General features: G+C 44.2%; 1 protein-coding gene across 1 annotated transcript; it reads right to left on the bottom strand.

Moving 5' to 3' along the window:
• Positions 1-193: 193 nt before the first annotated feature.
• LOC139375004 (codanin 1) lies at positions 194-18535 on the bottom strand. Its single transcript, XM_071116340.1, has 25 exons — positions 18329-18535; positions 17160-17926; positions 16761-16994; positions 16338-16531; positions 15891-16004; positions 15652-15730; positions 15350-15470; positions 15000-15199; positions 14748-14823; positions 14466-14671; positions 14120-14240; positions 13809-13952; positions 13433-13599; positions 13023-13194; positions 12870-12924; positions 11532-11668; positions 11240-11343; positions 10455-10604; positions 10228-10291; positions 9691-10014; positions 9313-9420; positions 5393-5456; positions 4481-4707; positions 1409-1516; positions 194-1230 (listed from the first exon to the last, which is right to left on the bottom strand). The coding sequence occupies exons 1-25, from the start codon at positions 18533-18535 to the stop codon at positions 1111-1113; spliced, it is 4263 nt and encodes a 1420-aa protein (XP_070972441.1). The 3' UTR covers positions 194-1110.
• Between the last annotated feature and the right edge of the window lie 1432 nt (positions 18536-19967).

Here is a 19967-nt window from a genome sequence, read left to right as displayed (position 1 = left end):
TTGCCTTGCCATTAGAAAACATGGGGCATTTAAGATTTCACAAGTGCATTAAATTCCCTGATGAAAATGTGTTCATGCAAATACAGTAGGCCTACAGTGACAAAGAAAAATGACAATGAAATATATCCTTATTAGCTCAATCAAAAGCATTGAAAAGACAGCCAAAGCCTACATACAGAAACACTTCTAACCGTTTTAGTCCCAAAGAATACATATTTATTATTTTTCAATATGTGACAGGCAGCATGCGAAAATGTAAAGTTTAAAAGCAGCAGACAATTGTGGTACCATTAAGTCCAACGTGAACTAAACATTATTACAAATGCACAGAAAGCATCCATGAACACACAAAATCACGAGTGACGGTTAAAGGCATTGTGTTACACTCTTAAGTGCTTGAGACTAACACAAATACATATTTATCTGTGAACATTTAGAAATGGCACATTCCTTGGCCCAATAACAAATCATGCCCCAGCCAGCCCTTACCCACTATTGCTGAATGCTGACACATACAGTATCTACTATAATCCTTTCAGACCTACATATGTCTAGGGCAGTAGGGGTCGAGTAGGGATTGGTTTCTCATGTTGTTGTTGTCCATTTTTGATTTACTAGTGTCTGTCCATCAAGTTAGTTATTATTTTATTGATATTGCACCCCTCGTTCTCAGCCTTCTGGTACACCCTTCCCCCTGGCCTATGGCTCCACCACTAGTCCTGAGCAGCAGGACCTTTTGGTTCCAATTTGCACCTCTAAACAGGACAGTGTCAGCCGGTCCCAACTCGCTCCCTACCGCATCCCTTTGGCCCTAACCCTTACCCTAACGATGTTTGCGGCTAGGGCTTAGTCTGAACTGACTGTGGCTGGCTGTACAGAGTGATGTTCCAGGTGATTGTCTCCTCTGTTCTGTACACAATGGCTGTTCATCTAAACACGGTCTGTGTGTGTTTAACATCTCAGGAACCTAGAACGGCACTATGGACTGACTGGCCAGAGTAGTAGAGTTCAGCTACACCTGTCAGTGACATATGTCTTCTAACAGACTGGGCAGTGTTGGCCAACAGAGCATGTGTCTCTCAGAGCCATGTGTTTTTTTTGTCGAGATGGTTAGTTGGCTCCCTCTACAGGTTGTGGTGAGACCTGCAACATGTCCATGCGGTTCTGAAGCTCAGGCAGAGGAAGGGATTTGGTGGAAGAGGACTGCTGCTGGATCTTCTCTATGAATTCCTAAATAGCGAAAAGAGAGATAGTTATTCACAAGCAGCCATAGAGTGTATGTCTTTAACAGTTGTCAGGTTTCGCTTGACTAAGTTCTCTTGAACAGTTATTACAATGAGCACCACCGATTTCCAGTTCCACGCAGTGCGGAGGAGACAGACATGTTTCAAGTTAAGCAAACAATCACCGTTGGCCAGGGTAACTGTGACAGCTTCCTCCAATGAGAGACCACTTCTTCCTCTCCCAGAATCCCCCGCTCTACCAGCTGTCTGACCAGGAACAGGAAGTTGTCCCACTGTAGAGATATGACAGAGAGCATGCTGGTTTATCTGGGGGGCATAAAACCTGAGCTTCCCATACTCTCGTCTACAGAATTGTCGATGAAATAAGGTTGACATAATTACATTTAGGATGACATTTACATGTAAGCAATTTAGCAGATGCAATTTTCCAGGGTGACTTACAGTAAGTGCATTCAACAAAGGTAGGTAAAACCACCACATATCAGTCAATGCAAGTAATTTCTTCAATACATACACTACCGGTCAAATGGTCAAGGGTTTTTCTTTATTTTGACTATTTTCTACATTGTAGAATAATAGTGAAGACATCAAAACTATGAAGTAACACATAGTATTGTTGATATTCGTCAAAGTAGCCACCCTTTGCCTTGATGACAGCTTTGCACATGCTTGGCATTCTCTCAACCAGCATCATGAGGCTTCACCTGGAATGCATTTCAATTGACAGGTGTGCCTTCTTAAAAAGTTAATTTGAGGAATGTCTTTCCATCTTAATGCGTTTGAGCCAATCAGTTGTGTTGTGACAAGGTAGGGGGGTATACAGAAGATGGTCCTTTACCAAATAGGGCTAAGTCCATATTATGGCAAGAACAGTTCAAATAAGCAAAGAAAAACAAGTCCATCATTACTTTAAGATATGAAGATCAGTCAATAGGGAACATTTCAAGAGTGCAGTGGCAAAAACCATCAGGCACTATGATGAAACTGGCTCTCATGAGGACCGCCACAGGAATGGAAGACACATAGTTACCTCTGCTGCAGAGGATAAGTTCATTACCAGTCTCAGATATTGCAGCCCAAATAACTGCTTCAGAGTTCAAGTAACAGACATCTTAACATCAACTGTTCAGAGGCAACTGTGTGAATCAGGCCTTCAAGGTCAAATTGCTGCAAAGAAACCACTACAAAAGGACAACGATAATAAGAAGAGACTTGCTTGGGCCAAGATACAAGAGTAATAGACATTAAGACGGGTGGAAATTTGTCATTTGGTCTCGAGTCCAAATCTGAGATTTTCGGTTCTAACCGCCGTGTCTTTGTGAGATGTGGTGTGGGTGAACGGATGATCTCCACGTGTATTTCCCACCGGAAAGCATGGAGGTGATGTTATGGTGTGGGGGTGCTTTGCTGGTGACACGGTCTGTGATTTATTTAGAATTCAAGGGACAAGTAACTAGCATGGCTTCCAATCTGGTTTGGGCTTAGTGGGACTATCATTTGTTTTTCAACAGGACATTGACCCAACACACCTCCAGGCTGTGTAAGGGCTATTTGACCAAGAAGGAGAGGGATTAGAGTGCTGCATCAGATGACCTGGCCTCCACAATCACCCGACCTCAACCCAATTGAGATGGTTTGGGATGAGTCGGACTGCAGAGCGGAGGACAAATCAGCCAACAAGCGCTCAGCATATGTGGGAACTCCTTCAAGACTGCTGGAAAAGTATTCCAGGTGAAACTGGTTGAGAAAATGCCAAGAATGTGCAAAGCTGTCATCAAGGCAAAGGGTGGCTATTTGAAGAATCTCAAACATGTTTAACACTTTTGGTTAATACATGATTCCATGTGTTACTTCATAGTTTTGATGTCTTCAGTATTATTCTACAATGTAGAAAATAGTGAAAATAAAATAACCTCTTGAATGAGTAGGTGTTCTAAAACTTTTGACCGGTAGTATACATATTCTGCTTCAACTACACACAGCTGAAGTCGGAAGTTTACATACACCTTAGCCAAATACATTTAAACTCAGTTTTTACACAATTCCTGACATTTAATCAAAGTAAAAATATAATTTCTTAGGTCAGTAAGGATCACCACTCATTTTAAGAATATGAAATGTCAGAATAATAGTAGAGAAAATGATTTATTTCAGCTTTTATATTTTTCATCACATTCCCAGTGGGTCAGAAGTTTACATACACTCAATTAGTATTTGGTAGCATTGCCTTTCAATTGTTTAACTTGGGTCAAATGTGTTGGGTAGCCTTCCACAAGCTTCCCACAATAAGTTGGGTGAATTTTGGCCCATTCCTCCTGACAGACTGGGTGTAATGGAGTCAGGTTTGTAGGCCTCCTTGCTCGCACACGCTTTTTCAGTTATGCCCCCAAATTTTCTATAGGATTGAGGTCAGAGATTTGTGATGGCCACTCCAATACCTTGACATTGTTGTCCTTAAGCCATTTTGCCACAACTTTGGAAGTATGCTTGGGGTCATTGTCCATTTAGAAGACCCATTTGCAACCAAGCGTTAACTTCCTGACTGATGTCTTGAGATGTTGCTTCAATATATTCACATCATTTTCCATCCTCATGCCGCCATCTATTTTGTGAAGTGCACCAGTCCCTCCTGCAGCAAAGCGCCCCCACAACATGATGCTGCCACCCCAGTACAGATGAACGTGTACAGATGAACGTGGTATCTTCAGGCGTTTGGAAATTGCTCCCAAGGATGAACCAGACTTGTGGAGGTCTACAATTTTTTTCTGAGGTCTTGGCTGATTTCTTTTGATTTTCCCCATGATGTCAAGCAGAGGCACTGAATTTGAAGGTAGGCCTTGAAATACATCCACAGGTACACCTCCAATTGACTCAAACGAGGTCAATTAGCCTATCAGAAGCTTCTAAAGCCATGATATTTTCCAAGCTGTTTAAAGGCACAGTCAACGTAGTGTATGTAAACTTCTGACTCACTGGAATTGTGATACAGTGAATTAAAAGTGAAATAATCTGTCTGTAAATAATTTTTGGAAAGATTACTTGTGTAATGCACGAAGTAGATGTCCTAACCGACTTGCCAAAACTATATTTTGTTAACAAAAAATTTGTGGAGTGGTTAAAAATCGAGTTTTAATGACTCCAACCTCAGTGTAAGTAAACATCCGACTTCAACTGTATAAATAAAAACATAACATACACCAAGTAGCTATGCACATGTAGGCTATACTGAGACGTACCTGTGAGTCGCTGGCCATGAGGACAGCACTGAGTGTCATTTCTGTGAAGAGCAGGTGGAGGGGGGCTGATGAACAACAGTCTCTCCCCCACAAGAGGATCAACTGCTCCAGCAGGACTTTGATTGAACAGCCTACCCTTTGGACTGGTGAGTCTGGTAGTACTGGATCAGGAGACACTGTCCTATCACATTCCTCCTGTGGGGACACCATGGGCAGCTCCCCTGAAACTGTGCATACACACAAATTCAACGATGATAAACAGTAGGTCTCATCTGGCTTCATTCCATAATGTATATGCTGTAGCCAACCCTTGTCCTACAGGACATGCACTGAGGGCATGATAACAATGGAGGTCTTGGCAACAGGCAAATTAATGTACACAGTGTACAAAACATTAGGAACACCTTACTAATATTGAGTTGCACCCCCCTTTTTCCCTCAGAACAGCCTGAATTTGTCGGGACATGGTGCCAAAACCGTTCCACAGGGATGCTGGCCCATGTTGACGCCAATGCTTCCCACAGTTGTGTCCAGTTGGCTGGATGTCCTTTGGGTGGTGGACCGTTCTTGATACACACAGGAAACTGTCGAGCGTAAAAAACCCAGCAGCGTTGCAGTTCTTGACGCACTCAAACCGGTGCGCCTGGCACCTACGACCATACCCCATTCAAAAGGCACTTAAATATTTTGTCTTGCCCGTTCACCTGCTGAATGACACACACAATCCATGTCTCGAAGCTTTAAAATCTGTCTCCTCCCCTTCAATCTACACCGATTAAAGTGACATCAATAAGGGATAATAGCTTTCACCTCCTCCTCATGGAAAGAGCAGGTGGTCCTAATGTTTCATACACTCAGTGCATCTCCCCCCGACCTGGTTTTTAGCCGTAGTCCCAGCTCTCGTCATCTTACCTAGTTTACAGGCTAGTAGGACGGTGCAACGTATCAACATCTGTTCAGGCATTGGGAATGAGAACTGTGAAGTAATAGGTAGGAGGGAGAGGGGAGAGAATAAATACAAATCAAAAACAAAACTTGTAGCATACATGTCTAGGTCTGTGGCCGTCGTGACATTCCACCAGCCGGTAACTGTCATGCAAATGACAGCCGTTCTCACGTTTATTTGACCATTATTTAACAAACACGTTTAGCATCTCCAAGCCGGCACGCATGCAAACCGCTGATGGCCGCAGTTGAAACATCTACAGTGCATTTGGAAAGTATTCACACCCCACATTGTTAATTTACAGCCTTATTCTAAAATGGATTAAATACATTTTTCCCCTCATCAATCGACACAAAATACCCCATAATGACAAAGAGAAAACAGGCTTAGATTTCTGGCAAATGTATTAAAAATAAAAAAACGAAATACCTTAATTAAATAAGCATTCAGACCCTTTACTATGAGACTCAAAATTGAGCTCAGGTGCAGCCTGTTTCCATTGATCATCCTTGAGATGTTTCTACAACTTGTTGAGTCCACCTGTGGTAAATTCAATTGATTGGACATGATTTGGAAAGGCGCGCACCTGTGTGTGTGTATATGTGTATGTGTGTATGTGTGTATATATATATATATATATATATATATAAGGTCCCACAGTTGACAGTGCATGTCAGAGCAAAAGCCAAGTCATGAGGTCGAAGGAATTGTACGTAGAGCTCCGAGACAGGATTGTGTTGGGGCACAGATCTAGGGATGGGTATCAAAAAATTACTGCAGCATTGAAGGTCCCCAACCTCACAGTGGCTTCCATTATTCTTAAAATGAAGAAGTTTGGAACTACCGCCCTGCCAAACTGAGCAATCGGGGAAGAAGGGCCTTGGTCAGGGAGGTGACGAAGAAGCCAATGGTCACTCTTGGTCCAGTACTACTCTCCCATCTCCTCTGTGGAGATGGGAGAACCTTTCATACGGACAACCATCTCTGCAGCACTCCACCAATCAGGCCTTAAAGTGGAATCCACTCAGTAAAAAGCCACCCTTGGAGTTTGCTAAAAGGCACCTAAAGAACTCACAGACCATGAGAAACAAGATTCTCTGGTCTGATTGAACTCCTTGGCCTGAATGCCAAGAGTCACGTCTGGAGGAAACCTGGCCCCATCTCTACAGTAAAGCATGGTGGTGGTAGAATCATGCGGTGGGGATGTTTCTCAGCAGCAGGGACTGGGAGACTAGTCAGGATCGAGGGAAAGATGAAAGGAGCAAAGTACAGTGAGATCCATGATGAAAACCTGCTCCCGAGCGCTCGGCAACTCAGCCTGGGGAAAATGTTCACCTTCCAACAGGACAACGACCCGTTAGCACACAGCCAAGACAATGCAGGAGTGGCTTCGGGACAAATCTGTGAATGTCCTTGAGTGGCCCTGCCAGAGCCCGGACTTGAACCCGATCGAACATCTCTGGAGAAAGCTGAAAAAAGCTGTGCAACGACGTTCCCCATCCAACCTGACAGAGCTTGAGAGGATCTGCAGAGAAGAATGGAAGAAACTCCCCAAAAACAGGTGTGCCAAGCTTGTAGCGTCATACCCAAGAAGACTTGATGCTGTAATCGCTGCCAAAGGTGCTTCAACAAAGGTCTGAGTAAAAGGTCTGAATACTTAAGTAAAATTGATATCATTTTATTTTTAATACATTTGAAAACTTTTCTTAAAATCCTTTTCTGCTTTGTCATTATGGGGTATTGTGTGTAGATTGATGAGGGGGGGAAAAAACACTTGAATACATTAGAATAAGGTGGTAACATAAAATGTGAAAAAAGTGAAGCAGTCTGAATACTTTTTGAATACACTGCATTTATTTTAGGGTTAGGCAGGTCTAAAAAAAAAAAACATTAAAATAAATGTATTTCATAAGAACAAAATAGTGTATTCTGAGTCGGCCTAATGCACGTTATCTGGCCATGCCAATGGCACCCTCGGCCTGTAGGTAGTCTGTTAAGATATGCTTATAAATCCTGTGACATTATTTACCTATCCCCCCCATTCCCGAGCGAGCGCACACTGCGCATATGTAGCGCTATGTTGAGAGTAAAAGTGATCATTTGAAACAGGTCCTATACACTAGATTTAGAGTTACTTGGCAACTTTAGTTGTGAATGACACAAACCTTAGAAAAGATATATGGGCTGCATGATGTGATTATAGGGTATTGATGATTTGGGAAAGTTGCAACAAAAGAAGAAGCTGGTGCTCTGTTCCTTGTCTCAGGCTGAACATGCCGTTCTCTCGTCAAGTGATCATATTTTCACTATTCTAAATGTAATCTTGTCTTTACTATCATGTAAAAGTAGTTTTAATTTAGAATGGGCCATATATCAAAATGGGCAGAAACAGGGGCAAGGGAAAAAAGACATGTCATCCACTTGCACTTGAATAGTGAATGGAGGTTGTGCTTTCTTGCGGTTCCTTTTATGCTGGGTAGGCTACTCCGGTTTTACAGTAGAGCAATGTGCATAATATTAGCAGCTGAGAAATAAATATACTAGCACTAGAAAGCTGAGATCCTCCTCTTTCTAGTGGCAACCATCAGAACTCTGCTTTCACACAGGATTGCAGGTAGAAATCTCTGGGCTTATAAGAACACTTATTTCACTTCACGTGTCAACCCGTTTGAGGAGCAGCCTCTCGCTGCGTGACAGGTGATATTTCACCTAAACTCTATATGCCATGGGCTCTCTAACCCAGTTCCTGCAGCTACCCTGTGCTTCATTTGGGAAAGCAAGCGAAATCTGTTCACGAACATCGATAGTAACATGTTTAACCAACGAAACACATTTCATTAAACTGTTGACAGCCCGTCTCCGCGTCTTCGAGAAAGTATTGAAGGAGAGAGAAGAGACGGAAACGCATGGTGGTGAGATATTAATTATGATAATATTTTTTTAAAATACACTATTAGTAGGCTATTCAAGATCAAATACAAATTCACTATAATTGTAGGCTAACTGTACTCAGTAAGTGAATGAACCAACTGCATCACCTAGGCCTATACGTTCTCTCCCAGACTCATTGATAGAACATTTGGAACGTAGCATAAGGTAACCATGCCTTCCAGTATGCATAATAATACAGTCCACACTCAAAGGTGATTACTAGAGTTTTGTTGAATTTTGGAGTAGCCTATAGGCTAGACAATTATGTACCAAAGACATCTGAAATCTGTTGTATTTAAAAAATAAAAAAAATTCTGCCATGCGTAATATGCGGTAGGCTATTGCCTATTGTATAATGCAATTTTAATTCAGGCTTTATACAGGCCTATGCATAAGCTTTAATATGCCAATGGGTGTTCTACATGAGATGCCTTAAATGCTTTGCATTAATCATCACCTTAGAAAGCTCTGTCCATTTAGTTGTGTTTGGCTTTGAAACAACATCCACAACGACCACGTTTTCCACTCAGTTTCCACCTGTTGTTGAACTTCTTTCTTCAGAGTGATCGATCACAGTGAGGTCAAACAATGTAGACTAGCAGTGAGTTTCAAAAGCATGACACTGTTTTGATGCGATTTTCAATTGTATTTGCATTGATGTCAGAGTGGTTAGAGGGACAACCGAGACCGGAGTACCAGGCCATTAGTGACCTGATGATCGTTAGAGAGTTGGGTACTGCCAACGCATCAGTGCCATTCATGTCAAAGCGCACAGATTACCGTGACTCAAACGGTCACGTGGAATTTTGACTGCGGTCATGACTGCAGGTGTGGAGGTAATACGGTCACCACAACAGCCCTATGCAGGACCTCTATCTGAACCATAAACCCATGTTCATTGCGGGAGTATAAAGCATGTGTTAATCAGGACCAAGGTGACAACAGCCTGCGGTACCTTTTTGCAGCTCAGTGTGTCTCCTACTTTTCCCAGTAGAGCGTTCAGCTGTAGACAAGTCAACGCCTCCTTTTCAGACCTCGGACCTACTGCAATACTCAACACCTCCTGTAGGGGGCACAATCATCCTCTTTTATATTATCATCAATAAGACTGATTCACCAGAGCTGAACCACACATAATCTACCATTATTCTGATAGAAGTGTGAGAGCATAAAATCAATCTATCAAAGTCAAATCAAATTTTATTGGTCGCATACACATATTTAGTAAATGTTTCTGCGGATGTAGCGAAACGCTTGTGTTCCTAGCTCCAAACTAGTGTCTATAATAAGGATAGCATTACATCCTGGTATTTTTCATTCATTAGAACATTACCTTAATCTCTACCAGGACATCAGATGGGAGTGGTGCACTGTGGGGGCAGTCTGGAGGGCAGGACGTCACAGCCTCCTCCTTCCCCATGTCCCGTTTTGGGGTACGTGACTGCTCCTGGGAGACTGCTGCAGTTCCAGCTCCGGCTTTAGCCACAAGACCAGAACCTTCCACACCACTAGCCTCTGGGCTGGGAAGAGACTTCATCACACGGTCAAACTTTGTTTTCCACTCTCGCTTGACCAGGGCTGTGATGTTGGAGGAGAGCCAGCTATAGGCCTTCTCAGTGGCCAGGCGCTTGGTGATGTTCTCAGACGTAGTGAGAACCTGGCGGGAGAGACAACGCATGTTAGCATCGTCAGCAAGGACTGATTTAGCTATAGCTATTTTATTAAGAAAGAAAAATGTACCACGAGTGTGACACGCGGTTGTCTCACCTAGCGATCCTTAGACCGATGCACTAACTGTATGTCACTCTAGATAAGAGCATCTGCTAAATGACTAGACCAGAGTTAAAAGAGCAACGCTGAATAGACTTACAGCGGGAGACGTCTCGTCAGGAAGAAGAACCCGGATGGCTTCTGGACCCTTCTCACTGCAAAACCTGAACGCACAAGAGTCTGTAGTCAAAGCCCCACACAGTCACACCCCATACAGACCTGGGTTTAAAAATAGTACCATAGGCAGGGCTTGCACTTTAGGGACCATTTCATTGGCAAGCTCCATGAATCAAGTTTATAACCACATACAGACAAAACCATGTGTACCTGGTAGCTCTCTCTAGAGCCTCCTGGCCCCCGTCACAGAGCTGAGCACAGATGGAGTCGTTGAGTATCAGAGGGTTGGCCCCTGGTGAGATCAGCCCCTCCCTCAGCAACCTCTCTCCACCACGGACCAGCTCACACACCAGCGTGACCCTGCAACACACAGTCACATGATACTACACGTATCAACACAGACACCTACAAACAGTGGATACATACGATCACTATATTATATACGAGTGTACAAAACATTAGGAACACCTCTTTCCATGACAGGCTGACCAAGTGAAAGCTTTGATCCTGTATTGATGACACCTGTTGAATCCACTTCAAACAATCTGGATGAAGGGGAGGAGGTGGGTTAAATAAGGATTTTTAGGCCTTCAGACATGGATTCTGTTTGTGTCATTCAGAGGGTGAATGAGCAAGACAAAATATTTAAGTGCCTTTGAACGGGGTATGGTCGTAGGGGCCAGGCACACCGGTTTGGGTGGGTCAAGAACTGCAAAGCCGCTGGGTTTTTCACACTCAACAGTTTCCCGTGTGTCTCAAGAACAGTCCACCACCCAAAGGACATCCAGCCAACTGGACACAACTGAGGGAAGCATTAAGTCAACATGGGCCAGCATCCCTGTGGAACAGTTGACACATTGTAGAGTCCATGCCCTGGCAAACTGAGGCTGTTCTGAGGGCAAAAGGGGGTGCAACTCAATATTAGAAAGGTGTTCCTAATGTTTTGTACACTCAGTGTATACTGTGTACACACACACACACACGACGGTACCCACTTCATATGTTTGACACAGTTGGATCCCACCCTCTCAGCTACAAACTCCACCGTTCGTCTGAGAGATGGAGGCTGGTTATGGAAGAAGGCTTGCTCCAAATCCACCTTTACAGACAAAGGTGACAACACAGTCAAATCAACGTGCTTCTAGAGACACTTTTCTTCCTATTTAGTATGCTTTGCTGGGAAGAGGAGAGACGGTCAGAAAGATAGTAGGAGAGTATCACATAGGCAGTACGTCGGATTGGAACCCGGGGCACTAACCACTAGGCCAGCTACTCCTAGAACCGTACCTGTAGTTTTTGCTGTGACCTGGTGGTGGTGGGGGTACCTCTTAGCTCAGCAGAGGTAGGGGTGATCTTACGGATGAGGCCTCCACCCCTGGCAGAGCTACCGGCCACAAAGGCAGCGAGGAGTTTACGGAACTCACCTGAAAACAACAGATAATCAAACAGCTACAATTGTGAGAACACCATTCGGGGCCCCTGCAGAAGACTTTGCACACGTAGAAATAGAATAACTATTGTCTATTGCCGGGGTTGGGGAGGAACGGATTAGATGTAAGGGATTACAAAAACAACGGTAACTGTAATCCGTTACCAGCAAAAATATTGTAATCAGATTAGATACTTTTGAAAAACTAGATGATTACTTTTAAATTCAGAACGGATGTTTGCGAGAAAAGAAAAAACGGACACTTGTTGTTTTCTCAATGACATTCAAATCAGCATTGAAAAAAGGCGCAAGCTTAAGTTTGTTCCACCTGAGCGACTCGGCTACAGTCCAAGCTGTGTCTTCCAATGGTGCGACTGCTGTCGGCATCCAAAGATTATCCAACTTGAATAAAGGCTTGGAGGTATGGCTGACAGCAGGGGTGTAGTCTACGGCGATACGGATATCACTTATTATTGACATCTACATAGCGCATTGATGTGAATCACACAGCTACTCTCTGATTTAGCTATTTGCGCCTTACGGATTGTGGATGGTTGTTCACAAATCTAAATGTGTATTTCAAGAAGTTTAAGCTGCCTATCAATCATTATTCTTGAAACCAGTGGACAGCCAGTGAAAAATGCACTCTTGCAACAGCTGCATAGCTCGGATCCAAGCCTATGGAATAAAAGTGGGCCTTTTAACTAATTCATTAAAAAAATCCATAGGCCTAATGGACACATGCTCAAACTCGCACACTTTTGATAAACTTAACAAGGGGCAATCTGTAGTTGCTACATACATTTTTGGACTTATAAATTATATCAATGTACAGATATAATTTAATGTAGCAGTAAGTGATGGTTAGAAGAAGCCTACATAACCAACCCATAAAGTAAAATTTTACCTCCATATATGGCCAGCTATGTAAACATTAACATTGATTTATCCTGCAATAGATGTCGTTCAATTGGTAACATACATTTTTGTCTTCTTAAAATGCCTCTCGAGGGCAAAGTAATCTAAAAGTAATTGAATGTAATCAGATTACATTACTGAGTTTTGGTAAACCAAAAGTTGCGTTCATGATTACAATTTTGGACGTGTAACTAGCAACTAACGGATTACATTTAGAAAGTAACATACCCAACGCTGTCTATTACTATAAATTACTCAATTTCTATGGATGTACCCACCCAGGAAAGGACAGCAGGTGTAGAGGAGCTGTTGGTCCACCAGGGGGAGACAGTCCTAAAATAAACAAAAAAACAAGTTCATCAAAACTCATGAAAAGACCGTGGCATTTCGCCTTCAAATGTAATTGAGAAGAGCCATTCCAGTTTACTCACAAGTCCCTGGACGTTGATCTGGCTCTCCTCTAGCTCGACAGCTACAGCGAAATCAGTAGTGAAGAAAAGCTCCTCCGGGATCACTGGGATCTGGAACAGCCAGCCTAGAACAGCCACCATGAGAAGCTGATTCAGGTAACACACCTCTCCTTCTCTGGACAGCACCATCCGCCTAAGAGACACACACACACACACTGGGTCAGGACTTCAGATCACGAGAGAGACGGGGAAGCAGAGTGGAAAGGGAGAAATAGAGGGAGAAGGAGAGAGATGGGTAGAAAGAGAAAGGGAGAAATGAAGGAAGAAACTAGAGACAGGAAGAAGGTAAAAGGAGAGGGGAGGAGTGAGAACACATGCAAGAGAGAGTGAAAGCACTAAAAAAGGAGAATGATAGAGAAAGTAACACACACCTGTATAGGCTGAGCAGCAGTCCCAGAACGGTCCTGTAGCAGAGGAGGAAGGGACCGGTGAAGTCCAGCATGGAGAGGAACTCCACCAGCCAGGGCACAGTCAGAATGGTCCGTCTCCTACGAACACAGCTACGCAGGACCGCACACACATCCAGCACAGACATACTCTGAGAATGGAGGGAAGCCACAATCTGGTAAGAAACTAGTACTTTACTGACTTGTAATAAAATTGCTATCTTCTGCAGATGGATGAAAAAATATGCCTCTTCCAACCAGGGTGAGGGTCAGTGACATTTCAATTCAGTCAATTCTGGTTTGAAGTCTACTTCCTGAATTGCTTCCACCGACTACTATTCCAAGTCTGGTGCCACAGTACCTTGCTGCGGAGGTTGGCAGTAGCCTCCTGTATCTCCCTGGAGGGCCTCTCAGAGGTCTGGTATGGCAGGAAGGAGATATAACCCAGGAACTTAGCTAGGAGACGAGCCAACAGCAGGACAGAGGAGAAACGCTGCTTCTCATCCTGAGAGAGAGAGAGAGAGAGAGAGATGAGGTGGCACAGAGAGAGGGCGAGAGAGAGGAGATATGGGAAAGGGGGGTATTAAAACAAGAAAATATATTCTCCACCAAGCCCCATTCTGATTGAGGTGAGAGATCTTGCACCAGGTCTACAGAGTAATCAGTGCTGACTTGTTGTTCCATGTCTCCCTCTCCCTCGGCACTGGAGACCACGGGAGCCAGGACGGACACCTCGTCAAGCTGGAGGAGCTGCTGACACAGACTGTCCTTCAGGTGCTGGTTCAGCTGGCAGCTAGGACAGAGAGGTATGGTTACGGGTAGACGTTCACCCAAATGACAAATCAGGATACTTCCGCATCTGTATAGATCTGAGAACAATCAGTCCGTATAAGATCTCTGCAAAATGCACAAGTAGTGTTTAACACTGCAGGAACTCGATCAATATGATTTGACAATCTGGTAATCTGCAAAATGCGACTGCATTGTATCCAAGCTGGAACACCACTGTCAATCTCACCAGCTTGCGGTCTTTAAGAAGTCCCTGAAGAACTCCTGGTGTCCCGGGAAGGCGGGTGGAGGACAGGGTCCCAGAATGCCTTGGGGCTGGATCAGACGCTCCTCCAGACGCTTTAGACGCCCCAGGCTGTCTGCTCCCAGCATGCCTAGCAGGTCCGCATCGGGGGTGTCGCCCGGGGAGCCCAGAGCACGGGGACCTTTGCACATCTAGAGGGAGAGAGGGGTGTTAGCGAGAGAGAGAGCGCGAGTGTGTGTGTGTAATTGCACCATCCCAATTCCATACCTGCACCAACTGCTTGAGGAAGAGTCTGGCGAAATGGGAGTGGTTTCCAGTGGAGTTCAGTTGACTCACCATTCCTCTGAAAGGAAGAAGCACAACAGCACCACAATTATAACATGACCAATAACAAGGCCTACTCCTATAAAAAAGACATCACATTTTGCTGGAACCAGAGCCTTTTTATAGTCCAGGAATAGGCTTAAACTCGTTCTGTGAAACTGGCCATTAGTTTGCTACCACTAGTATTGGTCTTACCTGACCCTACTGCCTAGTTCAGCTTCAAACTCCCATCTAGGTTCCTTGTGGAAGTCTTCCCACTCTCGCAGCACCTCGTAGAAAATATCCCTCTGCTTCTTGAAGGTGTGGAAGGCCTTGTCACTACTGAAGTTGGAGCGGTTGTCAGTGGCAGGCTGGAACGGGACAGAGTGGATGAAGGTGTCCACAGAGGGCGAGACCTGGAAGGGAAGAGAGAGAGGGCTGGGCTCAATTACATTTCAATTAATTGCTTTGCGAGTAGGAAAATGTGAATACCTGTTTACTTTGGAGTTGACTGAGGAGAACGAAACATGAGTGTATTAGTGCTCTTGTCATGTTGGGTTATGTACCTTGGCTGTGCTGGAGTCCTGGGCCAGAGTCAGTCTGTTCCTCAGGGACGGAGAGAAGCAGGTCACCCTCTCGTTCTCAGCCAAGAGACGCAGGGTGTCTTTGTCCAGGTGAGACACCAACCTGACACAGACAAAGATTGTTTTAACCTTTATTTCACCAGGTTGTCACATTGATGTCAAATTACCTCTTTTAAAGGGAGACCTAGCCAAGAGTGCAGGTCCGGTATAAACACATATGGAGCCAGACTATCATAGGATTCAAATCTTAAATGCTCAGTATAATATGCCCAGGAAGAACTCACTCAAACTGATTCTCCAGCACCCTGACAGAGAAGTAGACACAGTTGTGCACCTTGCTGAGGTAGCCTCTTTCCAGGACATCTGTGTAGATCAAACAAAAAGTGTTTAGCAGTCATATTGTCACCAATAAAATATTATTAACCCATACATTTAAATAAATAAATTTGCGCTGAAAGAAAGAATATTACAAAACTCCATCCATACTGATTACTGGTCATGTTGAAGAATCTCCACCTCTCACCTAACGTCCCCATACTTAGATCCTTGTCCTCTTCCTCTGTGACGGCTGGTGTTCTAGATGTCAGAAGCTGCAGCACAAAGAACAGCTCCAGGAACACGTTGGGAACTAGGTTCTCTGTCAGAAAGAGATAGACCAAACACAACATTAGAATCTTCACCAGAATTAATGTTATTACACAACAGTAATTAAAATTTTAAAAACATTTTAAAAATTTAATCGCACTAAATGCACATTACTTCAACTAAAGTACTTAAAATCTTACAAAAAAACAGATTTCCAAAAGAACACATTTTGATTATATAGCTAGCCAACCCTAGCCTGGTCACAGATCTGTTGTGCCAACTTCTATGATCAATGCAGACAGCACAAAAATATCTGGGACCAACACAAGGACCAGGTTAACCCCCTTCTGGCATGAAACACTGTCTCCCCCTACAGGTCATATACCAGAGATGCAGGTGCAGTAGAGGTCAGCCAGAAGGTCCAGTTCAGAGGTCAAGGTGACTTTAGAGGGGTCAGGATTCAAACCCAGGGTGACAGGGGTCATTTTGGAGCCCGATACTGGCCGGAGCCCTGGTTTGGTAGGGGTACAGGGGTCCAAAGAGGTGGGTAGAGGGGAGCCCTGCTGGGCTCGTTTACACCTACAAGAACAAGTAACAGATTGAAAATGACAGCAAAGGAAAAAATGAGAATTGAGATTGACAGAGAAAAAGGACTGATTTCATGATCCCAAATAAGACTACTCCTGGATTTTTTTTAAACTTTCAATTGAGATTTTCCATTCAAAACAATTTTTTGTCCAGGATTTGGCTGTGTTTGGGAAATCAGTCCTGTGTTATAAATGGTGACTGGCCTTCTTAACCCACTTACTTCACTTTCTTTAGCAGTTCTCTCTCCTCCTGCAGACTGAGAGGGGGGCTGCCCACGTTCAGGGCCCCAGTGATGCTCCCTTCGATGGCCCCAGTGACTGCCTCTGGGACTGGGGGAGGGCTGGAGGGCCTGGTGCTGAAGGGGGTGGAAGTGAAACAGGTCTTCGGTCTGGAGTGAGGCCGCTCTGCACTGACTGGGGTTGGGTTGATCCTCCGAGATGGTTTTGTATGCAGTCTAGTGGAGAAAGAAGTGAGGAGGACAGAACAGTATGATAAAAATAACATTGTTGTTCATTGTTTTGGTTTAAGTAAGATATTATTGATCTCTTAATTAATTCACAGGTGAGAACGTTTCATTCAGTGTTCTTAAATTCAATTCAAGGCATAGAACAGAACTCACGCTGGTGATGCATGCGACATCCCCATAGGTGGGAAGTCTTCCAGATTGGTTAAGTTGAGCTGGACCAGCGTTGTCATCTGAGCCATTGGAGGTGACACAGCTGGGTCACCCATTTTATTAGCCCCTCCTCCCCTTCCCTTCCTCCCACCACCCTCAGATCTTCCTGGCCCCACCTCCTCAGTCTGGAACACACCACGACCCCCACCCTGCCTTCCCTGCCCTCCCATCCCGGCACTCTTCCTGCGGCCACGCGGCTGCTGCTGGACCCCCAGGCTGAGACTGTGGTGGTGCTGGAGCTCTGGAGGTGACGGCATGAAATCCCCCAAACTGGCTCTCTGGGTGGAGCGGCGCTCTGAGGGAGTGTGCCTGGAGGTGGAGGCTGGAGCAGGGCTCCTGGCTAAGCTGAAGGAAGGACTACTGAGGGCACTGATCCCACCCAGGCAGTGGGAGCCAGATGGGGGTTGGGTAGTATCCCACTCAGCCCCAGGAGACAGGGAGGGAGTGGAGGAGAATAGCTGTACACGGCTGGCACTACGAGGACCGGTTCCAGGTCCGGTAGATCTGCAGTCCCCCCTATGCTCACTGGAGAAGCCTGGCCCCTGCTGAGAGGGCTGTGAGACCCTGGGGTGGCTGGGGGTCTTGGCGGGTGTGGCAGGGCCATGGGTGAGGGTGGAGCAGCTCTGCTCTCGCAGGAAGTTCAACAGGAAAGGAACAAACTCCTGTCTTTCGATCTTCAGTGGCTTACACCATGCCAAGCTGTCACTGTCCTGTTGTGACAATAACAGTAGGAAGAATGTATGAGAACATCTCAAGAATATCTAGCTACATAACGTTAACTAGCTATCTTGAAGTGGTCATCATTAGCTAGCTAGCAATACTTTCCTAAAGAACTAGTTACGTTAGTTGATGACCTGATTTACATCATTCTGAAGATGATACGACAGGTAGCAAGTTGTCAGTTGACTAGCTGGTAAGCTATTGATTTCATAACAGTTAGCTAGCAAACTGGCTAGCTAGCCTAGTTTCCATATTGAAAACAGCAGGTGAGCGAGCAGTGGAAAAAGTTTTGTTTACATCCGTTCCACGATGACATTTCGCAGCGCACGCAAAACTATTGAAACCAGGCCCCACGAAATCCACTTAATCTCGGGTTTGCAATTGTCACTTACCCCGTCGTGTTTTAACCATTCTACGGCCTTGATAGCTTCCACTTCCTTCTGCAGCAGCGATTCCAAAAGAGCCGCCATTCTGGTCTGAGCAGGCGCCGTCTGGCACTCTGCCTGCTGCTTGGAGTTGGGGGCGGACCAGAATGGGAGCAGGCGCGCGAATGTCGCTACTGCATTGCCCTGGGGCGCGCTCCAGAAACAGGACAGCATGTCTACTTCCGGCAGATCATTTCCTGCGACTGACAAATCAACGTTTAAGTGCAAACAGCACTCAAACCGGAACCGGTTCCAATATTACGTGAAAATACTAGGCAAATGTGACATTTGCATTACAATAGTGCACTGTTGCAGACCACTTCTCAAATAAAATAAATAGGCAAACAGTTTAGGTGTTTTCTGCATGCTGAATGAGTATTTTATTTATAACCAGTTTATAAAAATAAAATACAAAATAATTGTAAACGAAAAAAAAAAAAAACACTGTACAAATGATAAAATAAGCATACATAATTACAGTTATGTACAATGTCGATCCTCCTCTTGTTACATTCTTTCCTTGTGACTGTACATACATTTCAAAACCGTTACATTGCAACACAGGACTAAAACGTGAAGCATCTCAAGAAATATCTAAAACTGAAGTCACACAGGCAATGGGTCTCAACGATGAGCATCACTACCCAATACATCAATAAATCAATTTGTTGTTGTTGTTGTTTTTACATTTGGCCTTTTGGCCCAAAAACACAGTATCTGTGGCCATGAATGAGTACAATCAATGGACCACAGATACAGGTAGGCTATGACACATGTGACACCTTCACAATCACACCACCATACAGTCAGTGGCAAATCATAATATATCAGTCCAAAAAGTAACATTATAAACTGGGTGCTTTGAGCCCTGAATGCAGATTGGCTGACAGCCATGGTATATCAGACTGTATACCACGTGCATGACAAAACATTTATTTTTACTGCTCTAATTACGTTGGTAACCGGTTTATAATAACAATAAGGCAACAGGGGGGGTTTGTGGTATATGGCCAATATACCACTACTAAGGGCTGTATCCAGGCACTCCGCATTGCGTAGTGCTTAAAAAGAACAGACCTTAGCCGTGGTATATTGTCCATATACCACACCCCCCCAGGCCTTACTGCTTAAATATACCACTTTTTTTGTGCAATAATAACAATAAAATGCAAATATAATGAATGGATTGATATTTTCCCAAAATCAGCAGCACTTTATTCCTTCAGCACTTTCCTTTTATTAAAGCCTTTAGTAAAGCAATAAGTTACGGTTAATCAAGATGACCTTTTAAATAAATACATTAAACTTTTTACAGGTATATAATAAACATTTTGAGCAACTACAGCTGAAGTCAGTTAGCTTATGGAAGTTCCGAATATAACCTAGAATTGAAAAGATCACTCACTGCTTGGTGTGGTACTACTGTATATGTACTGTACATTCGTATCACAATCTCTGGATGTAAAAACAGAGCTTTATCATACACCTTAAAACACATTTCTGATTCCAGAATCCAGACACAGCTCAGTGGTCAAATGGCTATTGGCTACTGCCGGTGACTTCAAACATTCTGTCCAGTCAATGGACAACTTGATTGGATCAAATT

The sequence above is a fragment of the Oncorhynchus clarkii genome, chromosome 19 (assembly GCF_045791955.1).
Source record: "Oncorhynchus clarkii lewisi isolate Uvic-CL-2024 chromosome 19, UVic_Ocla_1.0, whole genome shotgun sequence".
NCBI classification, from domain to species: Eukaryota; Metazoa; Chordata; class Actinopteri; order Salmoniformes; family Salmonidae; genus Oncorhynchus; species Oncorhynchus clarkii.
Note: the sequence above shows the minus strand (reverse complement) of the source record. Positions and strands in the feature narration are given on the sequence as shown.

What these genes read in the sequence shown, in the direction of transcription:
- LOC139375004 (XM_071116340.1), bottom strand. Translation starts at nt 18,535, where the DNA reads ATGCTGTCCTGTTTCTGGAGCGCGCCCCAGGGCAATGCAGTAGCGACA. An exon ending in AGGACTCCAGCACAGCCAAG is followed by an intron (nt 15,200 to 15,349) that starts GTACATAACCCA and finishes CTTCCCTTCCAG; the next exon opens with GTCTCGCCCTCTGTGGACAC. An exon ending in CACAGTTACCCTGGCCAACG is followed by an intron (nt 1,231 to 1,408) that starts GTGATTGTTTGC and finishes TTCGCTATTTAG; the next exon opens with GAATTCATAGAGAAGATCCA.